The 12,665-nt window shown below is 31.2% G+C and overlaps 1 protein-coding gene across 1 annotated transcript; it reads right to left on the reverse strand.

The window, feature by feature from the left end:
* Positions 1-3,749: 3,749 nt before the first annotated feature.
* LOC140450985 (EPM2A-interacting protein 1-like) lies at positions 3,750-4,364 on the reverse strand. Its single transcript, XM_072544689.1, has one exon. It carries the CDS (start codon positions 4,362-4,364, stop codon positions 3,750-3,752), a length of 615 nt encoding a protein of 204 aa, XP_072400790.1.
* Between the last annotated feature and the right edge of the window lie 8,301 nt (positions 4,365-12,665).

Consider the following 12,665-nt stretch of genomic DNA (forward strand, 5'->3'; position numbering starts at 1 on the left):
CTATCAATTATAAGACAGACACCAACCATTTAAGTAATATTGTAACAAAAACAAATGAGGAGTGGTGTAACAAAAACAAATAAACTAAAGTGATTAATGGACACTCAAAAGAGGATTCGGCCAATTTGCAGGCCCTATAGAGACCGTAAAGTGGGAATATGAATGACAAGATACTAAAAAAAAAAAAAAATAGAAATAATATAAATGAAAGTGGTAAATTATAGAAGTTGCTCTAAAATATGATTGGGCGCCAGGAAAGTATTAACATATACCTTCCAAGGTATCTTGTAAAGCTATTTACTGCAAAAAAAGGGAAACAGGTATTAATTAAAATATTTAGTTTTCGCCACAAATTTTAATACCTATCCAAATATATACAGTATAATTTTTTTTTTTATAGCTACCCACCACCAATTATGTACAGTCAACCTAGTTACTTATATACAAAAAAAAATAAATACCCCGGTTATACACAACTGATCCTAGATGATCTGAATTTATAAATAATAAAATATAAGATAATTTTAATGATTCGTCCTAAAAAGGTAATTTACTGGCCTACTAGAGAGGTAACCCTGTACTTCGGCTTTCAATTAAATATTCGGCTAAAGTAATGAGGACACTATCCTGGGATAGATGCCCAAAGGTTTAAATATATAATAATACATAAACAATTAATAACTCTCTGATTAAATGTGTACACATAAAACCGTACAACAGAGTTGAAAGGGAGGACTTAAAAACCTCTACCTGTAGTTGACAATTAGTCCTTAAATCTTATTCAGTAAATTATTTAAAAAAAAATGACGGTTCTTATTATTAAATGAAATAGTAGAAATTAAATATACAAAAAAATATTACACAAAAAATGATTAAAAGTGGTGAATAAGACTTAATACAAATAAATAGTGTTCCACACTCTAAATGGGGGAGATCGTTCCGACTGGTTCCCTGAAGTTGTCCGGGAATAGATTCAGAGAGGTCTGGACCTCTAAAGGAACAGCTATGGGCGACGGACAATTGTGTAAATCCAAACTTATATTTCTTTCTTTTTTAAAACCAAAATCCAAAAAAAAAGAACAAAATACAGAATTTTCCCCCTGACTTCTGCTTGAGTCCCAAAGGTAGGCGTCTCAGAGTGGTTATAAACCAACAGGACACAAAAAAAACCAAACCAAAACTTCCTACAACTTCTTAAAAAAAAAATTTAATATTTTAAATAAAAACCTTTTAAGCCACCTCTGTTCCCTACCTTTGAACTCAAGTGTCTTTCACGAACGTCGAAGCAGAAGTGCGCAATGGGCACGGGTTTTGAGCTAGCTCAACTATAGTTGCAAACATGGACGCTGGGTGTCGCTGTTCAATACCAACTTAGAATTTAAAAATTTAGAAAATTATTAAGAGGATATGGATTTAAAATTTTTATTTAAAGTGAATAAAGAATTATTGAAGTGACGGACTCGTTACATTGCCCTCTTACTAGGAGAAAAAAAAATTAAAATGAGAATTTTTTTTTTCATATCTAACAACAATCACAGAATAGGTATGAACCGTGCGTCATGGCAATAGCTCAAACAGGCGCTTAACTGTTGGTTCGCCAAAGTTTCCATCATTGCAGTAGAAGCAAAGGATACAAACCAATCTAAAATTTAAATTTTTAGCTATGGCACTAGTTTGCCAAATGTAGCTAAAAACAATAACTTAAAACTAACTTCCGAACAATCCACATCGATTCGCAAGATTATAATTACCCACAGATGATGAATGATGTAGAAAGAAGGAGACATCTAAAGATATCCAAATATTACTAATGGACAACTCACATACTATCTACAGTACATAAATTACATTAAGGCTTTCATGTAGCCTAAAATAGTCGTAAAGACAAATACTCATATATCTCAAAATAATGTGAAATCGAACACTGATTCCAAAATTGACTATACGGTGGACAACAGATTTATAGATTAACATATCCAAAGATATAATTAACCAGGCAAATGAGTCACCAATCTCCTACTCTAATCAAATAATCCAGAAAGTAACAATAAGAAAAATGCCAGATATATATATATATATATATATATATATATATATATATATATATATATATATATATATATATATATATATATATAAACCAATTTTAGTGTTGAATTGGGCACTAAATCCAAAATTGATCAACCAGTTGACAACAGATTTATAAAATAGCATATCCAAAGTTATAATCGACCAGGCAAATGGGTAACCAATTCACACTCTAATCAAATAATCTAAATAAATTAGGTCAGCATATACCCACATCCGGTGATATGTGCCTAAACCACAATATTCATAAACTAAATCATTGAATCTAAATCAACATCAAACAAATTAACTCATGCTGATATTCACTAACTATAGCAGGTAGCTACAACAGATTTATAAGAATATCAGACATAAGTGAGTTACATGGCATTTAGTAAACCAATAATAACTACTCAACATATCCAAAAAGTAATAGTTAAAGAAGTAAGTAATCAAGTAAATAGTAAGTAAGTAATCAACAAACAAACATCAAGAACGAACAGGCCAATTTCTGTAGAAACTGCAAATTAATGATTCGTTCTGACATTACTAAGAAAGAACAAGATATGTTCTAATTCTAAATCCAAAATCAATAAGTGAATGCCTAAGGAAAGAAGTGAATGTAACTGTAAACGGTCATTTGTTGACTAAAATATAAATTACTAATTGCAGAAAGCAATCTAACTATGCTAGCCATAGAGGTAGCAATGTCAAGAATATCTTAACATAAGTGAGACTAAGAAATCAGCTAAAGGAAATCTTTTGTAATTACAATTGAACATAGTCTGGAAAGACTCAAGATTAAAACTAAACTGTTCAAATTAGAATTCAAATTGAAGATGGTTAACTAATGATGAACAAAACATCTTACTGCCCAGTCATCTACATAACCTGTCATGAAAATGGTGAATTCCGAAACTCATCGAACAACTGAGGCCTCTAATTGAACAACAACTTCGAACCCACGTATTCAATCAAGTATGCATATGCAGAACAGTCCATATGACACAAGAGTATACAAAAACCTACAAATTAAGTATATAAATAGTTCCTAGTAACTGATTTTAGAATCATCCCATATAGTACATCAGAATATTAATTAAAATAAACTATGACTATAACCAATAAAGTGATTAATTCTATACCCAAAAAATCACAACATTCTTTCCAACATGGCAAACCAAATAAACAAGAGATGATAATCAAATTAACAAACAAAATATATAATAGTAGTATTTAATATAGTTCCATACCAGTATAAAGTAAACAAAGATAACGGTACCTAATAATAAGAATGAAAAGGCTTAATAATTTAAACTTATATAACCAAATAATAAACAAGGAATAAGCTGAACATATACAATGTCTGGTGATTAGTAATAAAGTTCCAAGAAAATAATCAAATCTTAATCAAAACCGAGCCAAACCAATAATAGTCAAAATGATAGATTAACTTTATTAGACAAACTTAAGTTAATCTTCATTTGAGGAAGAGAATGCCTAGAAGATGTTAACTAGCCCGGAATTGACACCAATCATCGAAGGAGCACCGTCAGTCGCAACTCCCGAATTTTGATAAGTCCAAATCAGTTTTTGAACACTCATCCAAAAGAACATTGAGTGTATCAACTCCTTTGGTTTGACCTTTCAATGAACACATTCCTAATAACTCTTTTAAGACTTCAAAATCTTGAAACACCTCGTATGAATATGAGAAGTTGAGCTGTGGAACTAATATCAGTAGATTCGTCGAGTGCTAATGAAAAAAATTCAATGATCTTAGTTTTTTCAATTAATTGTTCCGCAATATTACCTGACAAAGATATTATTCGTCTTTGGATAGTCATACGATTCAGTTGAATTTTCTCAAACTTTTTTGATGCTTCTGGACACATTTTCTTAGCGGCAATTTCTATGCATTCTTTTACAAAATCGCCATCATTGAAGGGGTGACTTCGCTTTGCTATCATTCGAGAAATTTCATAACTAACTTCTGTAGCTGTTTCTGAATATTGAATGGGTTTTGTAAACATAGCTTGCTGACCAATAAGCTCCCGTTTTAAAGACAACATTTTTTGCTTTCTTAATTCGCCTGTAAACTTGGTAAAAGAAGGATGCTGCGTTTCATAGTGCCTTTTTACATTATATTCCTTTGCAATCGCAACAGAATTCTTGCAAATTAAACAAACGACTTTGTTATGCGACCATACAAACAAGTATTTCTCAGTCCAAATTTCTTGAAACTGTCGATTTTCATCTTTAACCTTACGTTTTTTACTAGGTCCTGGCTTCTCCATGTTGCGTTCTAATCCTGGCTAGGATTAACACAGCACCTGAAAACAATTACAGGACCTACTTTGTAGCATTTTATTTTGAAGTCCCCTCGTATATGTGTTAATTGAAGTCCCCTTATATATGCATTATAATAACGAAGAATTTTTTCAATGTTTCTTAGTTCGTATCCTTCAATGTAAAACCCAAATAATCTTTTTCGTTCTTTTTAGGTCGCCGCCGTCGATAATAAATCGTTTTATTCTTTGTTTATGTCACAGGCGCAAATTCTTCGATATTCCTTTGTTCAAACCGCCCGATATTGCGTTTTCAAATTAATTTACGTCTTAATTTCCGTTGTGTTTAGTTTATACCCTAAGTGCTTTGTTTGTTCTAACTTATGCGAGCAATTTTTAAAGATAATTTCGTCACTTTCGTTGGAGCCGCGGTGATCTCCAGTGGTCCAGCGTCATGTCCAAATTCACGTTGAATTTGTAGTTTTCTGTTTTTGTCCCTGTTCAGGGAAATCTTCATCTTACGTTATGCAAATCAATTTTAGTAGCAGTTAATCGTCTAATTCTACCTGTTCCGGTTGTTTAAGAGGCAGAGTCATATGTTTTGTGCTCAGTGCCGGCTTCGGCCTCAAATGGTCGATCCAATTTGCAGTGTGAGATCCAGTCCCTTTTGTTCGTGTCCAGGATTCAACTCCAGTTTCCAACCTCAGGAACTTGTTTTCGTGTTATTGTGAAATCCAGGTAACATTTTTTTGTGTAAATTTAAAGTAAAGCAGACATTTTTTAAATAAACGTAATAATTGCTTTCATAACAAAAAAAAAATTGTAATATTTAAAGTAGTAAATTTTATGGTTTGACTTTTAGCTGTCATTTTATTTGTTTAGTTTTGTTTTAAATTTAATGTTAACATATGACAGCTAGCTTTATTATTTTTGATATTGTTTTGTTTTGTTTTCTTTAAAAGAAACGTTAACTTACATATAAATTTTTAAGTTTTTGTAGTATCTCCAACTCCTGGAAATTGTAAACAGATGACACATGTAAGTTTTTTTTGTATTTTTGTATTTTGCAGCTATTATTATATTTTTGTATTGTCTTTTTTGAGCATTTTTGTGTTCTCGATGTTTTGTAACTGTTTGTGGTGACACAAAAATAAATGTTAAATTTTGTTTCTTAACATTTGTTTATTTTTTTTAACTAACCCTTTTTTTGAGTTTCCATTTGGAAAAGTTATGTTTTTTTATGTTTAATAATTATATATCCAGTTACAACTAGCTGGTTGTAATAGGTATAATTAGGCACCTCAAGTGGCGCCCTATATTAAATTTCTTGAGGTGTTTCCGGTTTATTTTCAGTCTGTTTGTCCCAAGAGATGTATGACCCTTTATTTCATTTTTCTGTAGTTGCCCCAATCCAAACCCCCTTGTCTTTTACTTATCCACGACCCCAGCTCTCCAACTAACCCCTGAGTGCCCGTTCGCACAAGTAGCGTTTATTTTGCTTACCCTATCTTTGCCCCAAGAATTTATATCCCCCATCTTCTGCCCCTAATAGTAATACCCCTATGGTAGGCAAAATATTTCGTTACAACTTAAATTACCCATCCTTTTTTAAATTATCAAAAATAATTGATTGAATATTATTCCTAAGAAATTTTAAGATTTTTATACAGATTTTATATCTGAAATAATGACGTAATTATTACAATTAGAGAAATTATGATAAAAATAGTACTTTCTTTGTTTTATTTTAATATTTGGCCAACATTAAAGCTAAATTTGATTAAATAGGTAGGGAAACACTTATTAATAACAGAGTTTTACTTACGTTTTCACAACACAATTATACACGGCACTTGACGGGTTAACACTGCAATAGTAAATCGACGTGTAACTGTACTCTGTGCATACGACTGTGAAAGCTTCGTATTCCTACGCGAGCAATCGGGAATTCGGGACTACTGCTATCTCGCTTGGTCGCACCGCACTAGAACATTCTTGATTTCTCTATTTTAAACTTTATATAAAGGCAGCAAGCGATGTTACTTGGGCACTAGATTCAAATAGCGCGCGCGAGATTCAAATTACTTTTCGAACATATTTTTTTTTTGGTTTTATTCTGGAATAGAATTCAATAGTTTTCGAATGTACAAGAGTATTATTTTTGCTGTCGGCGGGCCACCAGTAATCGGCCGGCGGGCCGCATGCGGTTCAATGTGTTCGTTCTCAGCTTCGGTTATCCTTGTTTTTGTGAAATTACTTTTTCCAATTATCAGCTTCCACCAATTTAAAATATTTTTCTTCTTAATAGCATTTATATTTATTCTTCTTTTTAATACACCAATATCCAATCACCATATAACTATTATAATTTGATTGTTACTAATCTCCAATCATAATATAATTTTTAATTTCTTGCAATCTCCAACCAATATTCTTCTAATATACTTTCCAATACTATCAAATTTTAATACTAAATCACTGATTATTGCATACTTTATACTTTCTTCCTAATTCTGACTGACTAATCTTGAACTTACTGAACAACTGACTTCACTAACTGTAACTAACTGTGTCTGTCTTCTTACTAACTGTCTGACTGCTTAGTGACTGACTGGCCATTTTGAATCCAAATCACCGAGTATTTATATATAAATATATGAATTTTCTCGAATACTCTATTTCGCAAACAAGGTTATCTTCCGTGTTCTAGAGAATTCTTTTTCTATCGAGAATTTTATTGACATTTAGGCTTTTCAGATCAGAATGTAAACTTATATGTAAATTAAACAGCCTAAATTAATAAACTACACTACCTCAAATCAGTAATTATATGTAAATTAAACATCTCAAACCAATAAATAACCCCACTTCTACATTCGCAACCATCACTTAAATGTCACTTTCAGAGTATATTTGGTTGCCTATGCACATGGCTCACTTAAATATATCATAATTATTATAAAAAATCATAATAAAAAAAAAACTTTTTACACTTATTATATGCTAACTTCTTAAGAATGCCCTCATATAAATATATTCTATAGTATATAACTTATTAAAATAACCAAATACTTTTTATATCTAATATTATCTAGTATATAACTTATTTTTTTTTAAACACTATTTTTCTTCCTCCTATGTTTAATATCATCTGAATATATATATATATATATATATATATATATATATATATATATATATATATATATATATATATTGTTATGATATGCAAAATCGAGAAAAATATTGGGTTGATTAAAATATTTCAAAGTTCAAAAACATTAAAATAATTCAGATAAGTAAGACAATAAACAACAAACATTTCAAGGAAGGAAAGTTATTAAATTCTTGGATTACCTGTACTAAACAAAATGTAAGCTATACATAAATTATTTCTTTGTTATACTTGAGTGACCCGCATAATTTTAAGTGAAATCCAAAGACAATTAAAACGGGTTTTCCAAAATACATTAATGCAGTGATTAGAGACAAATAGAAGAGATTTTAGAAAGAGGTTTTTGTTAGTTTTTAAGAATTATAGAAAATATTATTTGTAAATAAGTTTTAGGAAATTTTATAATTATAGGTAAAAATTTGTTTGTTATCGAAATGAAAAAATGGGGGAATTGTGACGAGTTTTGATTGGCGGATTGAAAAAGGTGGGATAAGTATGTAGGAAAAAGTTTAGCGAGATTGAGGAGAGAGAAAGGAGGATCAGTTGGTTTTCCAAGTCTGTAAGACGAACAGGGTTTGTTCTCTGGCTGTTCCCGAGATGTAGCAAGCAGTAGTGTTGAATGTTAGTGAGTTTTTGTGGAGTTAGTGTATCTGACAGAAGCTGAAGCAGCAAAATATTGTAAGTCATATTTTCCTACTTATATTCCAAGAGTCACTGTTCAGGCCAACGAGAGATTCAGTTTATCGTAAAGAGAAGATATTCCAAGAGTCAATTTTTTCACTCGGGCCAACGAGAGATTCAGTTTATCGAGAGGAGAAAGGCTATCATAATTTGAATGATTGTTGCTTTTGAAGGAGATCATTAAGGACGATATACTTGCAACAATCTGTTGTAAGATTGCTGATTACATAGGGAGCGGTTGAGAGGAGATAATACAGTCTACAAGGAACAAGGATTTGGACCACTCATCATCAGAGAGAGATATTTTTGTTTTCTGCAGTTTTTTTCTTTTATTGATAACACAATTTTTACACGTAATTTAGAAAGGATATAAATATTTTGATTAGGAGAGTTAGAATAGTTTGGGATTTTGAGTTTTCAATTAATATTGTTTGTACCATTAATTTTGATTGTTCACGTACGGAGAACAAAATTTTGAGAATCCTTATATGAGATTTGTTTATTGAAAACTTTTGAGTGTGAATTATTTCATTATTTTTATTTCAATATATAGTGTTAGATCATATGTTTTTTATTATTCCGGTATTCTCTGGACCTTACCTTTCACATGTAATAGCATAGATATTGAAGCACGAATTTAACCCTGAGATAAAAGAATTAAAAATTGTGATCGAGTCATAATCATATCATTTAAATAATTTTAATTAATCAAAAAAATTAATTAGCTAATTATTGCTTGGCGCACCAAGACTTTAAATATCACAATAACTGGCTTCCAAAACGTGGGGCTTGAAAATATCGCAGCTTTACATTTGAAGGAAGGGAAAGAGATCTGGAATAAGTACAGGTGATCCAGAGATAAAAACATATAACATTGAGGGAATTTGAATTTGAAAGTATTTTGACAATTTTTCCAGGGAATATAAATTTGATTTATTGATTGATCGTAGTTAGTGGATATTTACTGCTATTGAATTATTTGATTTTATTTTCTTTACCAATCGTACATTTGATATTTATTTTGAATTATTTGAATTTTACTGATTGCATATTTGATATTTGTCGTGAAAATTTAATACATTTGGGAAGAAATATTGTCGTGTTCTGAAACATATAGAGTGTTGTAAAATTTCACATTTGGCGGGGACAAAAACATTAACGAAAAGAAACAACATGTCGACCACAAGGAGTCAAAGCAAAATTCAAGAAAGGAAGGAGGATAACAGAGAAGAGGAAACAATTGTTGAAGAAGGATCGGATAATGAAGGAAATGTTACAATAGTTGAGGAGAAAAAAGAATTATCAGGAATAGAGAAAATATTACAACTAATGCAAATACAGACACAAACAATAGAGAAAAACCAAAATGAAACATCAAAGAAAATGGATAAAATGGATAGAAATCAACAAGAAACATCACTAAAAATGGAAAAAAACCAAATTGAAACAAAACAGACAATGGAAGAAAACCAACGGAAAACAAAACAAACAATGAGCAATATAGAGCAGCGTCTGGAAAACTATGAACAGGAAATTAGAGGATGTGTTGAGGGGATAAAGAAAGAACTGATACACCAAATAGAAGAGATTAATGAAATTAAAAATGATATGAAAGAACAAGAAATGAGAATTAAAGATAATTTGGAGGAATTAGAAAGCAAACTTGAAAATGTAATGAAAGAAGACAAGAAAGAAATAGAAAAACAAATTGAGGATATCAGAAAACAACGAGAGACGGGAGACAGGAGAGAAGTTATCATCCATGGAACAAGCGAGGCGAAAATACAATTTGGCGGGGATATTCGGAAAACACACCCAGTACCGTTTGTTAAAAATTTGAAAACCAAATTACAACATATTAGATATTTTGACGATTGCAAAGAAACAATTAGAAACCATTTGAAAGAAGGAGCAGCGTTATGGTATGAAAGCAAGGAAGATGAGTTTGAAAATTGGACAGATTTTGAAAATAAATTTCTCAACTATTTCTGGGGGAAAAATAAACAGAGAGAAATCAACCAAGAGCTACAGAATGGAAAATATCACGAAAAAATGGGAATATCTGAAGAAAGATATGCTTTGCAGATATATAACAATTCAAAATATCTAGAATACAAATATTCTACCGAACAGCTGGTAGAAATGATCAGCAGACATTTTGAGGAAACGTTGGAAGATCACGTGATTTTGAGAAACTATCAATATATTGATAGTTTGTGCCAATTCCTTCAATTAAAAGAAGCGAAAAGAAAAGAAATGAGAAATAGAAGACAACATAACCAATATAATGGACCGGAAAGAAGGTATTCATCAAATTATGACCAGAGAAACAGACATCCCAGATCAACAAACGAATATAGGCCAAGAAATTACAATAATTACAATAGACAACAAAATTACGATAACAGGAATGACACACAACATAGAACATATGAAAATCACAACAGGAATAGAGATGCACAAAATCCTCCGAATAGGAATACTAACGAACAAAGGGACGATAGAAATAACCAGAGCTTCCAACAACAAAATAGAAGGGAGATGAATCATGTAGCAATAGGAAACGGAAGACAAATTTCTAATTCTAATCTAATATTTTTAGATGCATTTATAAAACATAAAGCGATTAAAATTGTGATTGATTCTGGCTCGGAGATATCGCTAATCAATAAAAAACTAGTAAAAGAATTAAATTTGGACAGATTTGTGTATAAGATTCCTAGGGTTGATTTAGTGGGTGCAAACAATAAAAATTTGACGACAGTAAACGAAGGTTTGGGAGTACAGATAAGAGTGGGAAACAAATTCCATATTATGAAATGTGTGGTGATTGAATATTTAAATCATGATATGATAGCGGGAATTGATGAATTGAGGAAAAAAGATATCACCATAAATTTTTCGGAAAATAAACTGGAAATCAGAGCAGAACCAGACAACACAGGAGAAGAAAAGCAAACAGATAGGAAAACAAATTCTGGAAGGATCAATGCACAGGAAAAACGCAAAGAAATCGATATGACTGTAGAGGATAAACCGAAAGTACAAGAACAAGATCTAACAGAAGAGAAAAAGAGAAGGAAGAAAAAGAAGAAGAGTTCGAAAAGAAAGCAGGAAAATAAGATGGAGACCAGAGAAAAACAGGAAATAGAAGGTACAGAAGAATTGTTGGCAACCGACGATAAAACAGAATGGAAGCAGGAAGAAAAAGAAGGTATCATCAGAGAAATGAAAGGAATAGAAACATGGTGCTCGGAATACCAAATGGAATTAGAGGATAAAAAGAAAACAGAAGAAAAATTGGCACTGATGGACGAGAATCCAGAATTTTGTGAAGAAGTATTATGGACAATGAACACATGTGAACAAAAGGAGGATGAAAGAAAAATAAATTGTGGAGAAAACATGGGAAAGAAAATAGAGAAGATTTTAGGAAACCATGGAGATCTTGTTAATGAAGTAAACCGAGTGGCTAAAAATTATGAACTTTATTTTAAGGGAAAATACTTGGAAAAATTTAAAACGAAAATATATGCAATCCCGTATAAGGACAGGCAATATACGGGGTATTGTAACATTCACGACATTTATCAATATCATGAATAGATTTTAATAACATAGTAAAATAATTTGATCCTGGAAAACTTTTGTCATTTTAAAATTTAACAAAGAGTTTTCGGCAGATCAAATGGCGGGGATTTGTTATGATATGCAAAATCGAGAAAAATATTGGGTTGATTAAAATATTTCAAAGTTCAAAAACATTAAAATAATTCAGATAAGTAAGACAATAAACAACAAACATTTCAAGGAAGGAAAGTTATTAAATTCTTGGATTACCTGTACTAAACAAAATGTAAGCTATACATAAATTATTTCTTTGTTATACTTGAGTGACCGGCATAATTTTAAGTGAAATCCAAAGACAATTGAAACGGGTTTTCCAAAATACATTAATGCAGTGATTAGAGACAAATAGAAGAGATTTTAGAAAGAGGTTTTTGTTAGTTTTTAAGAATTATAGAAAATATTATTTGTAAATAAGTTTTAGGAAATTTTATAATTATAGGTAAAAATTTGTTTGTTATCGAAATGAAAAAATGGGGGAATTGTGACGAGTTTTGATTGGCGGAGATTGAAAAAGGTGGGATAAGTATGTAGGAAAAAGTTTAGCGAGATTGAGGAGAGAGAAAGGAGGATCAGTTGGTTTTCCAAGTCTGTAAGACGAACAGGGTTTGTTCTCTGGCTGTTCCCGAGATGTAGCAAGCAGTAGTGTTGAATGTTAGTGAGTTTTTGTGGAGTTAGTGTATCTGACAGAAGCTGAAGCAGCAAAATATTGTAAGTCATATTTTCCTACTTATATTCCAAGAGTCACTGTTCAGGCCAACGAGAGATTCAGTTTATCGTAAAGAGAAGATATTCCAAGAGTCAATTTTTTCACTCGGGCCAACGAG

This window comes from Diabrotica undecimpunctata, chromosome 9 (genome assembly GCF_040954645.1).
Source record: "Diabrotica undecimpunctata isolate CICGRU chromosome 9, icDiaUnde3, whole genome shotgun sequence".
Taxonomy (NCBI): domain Eukaryota; kingdom Metazoa; phylum Arthropoda; class Insecta; order Coleoptera; family Chrysomelidae; genus Diabrotica; species Diabrotica undecimpunctata.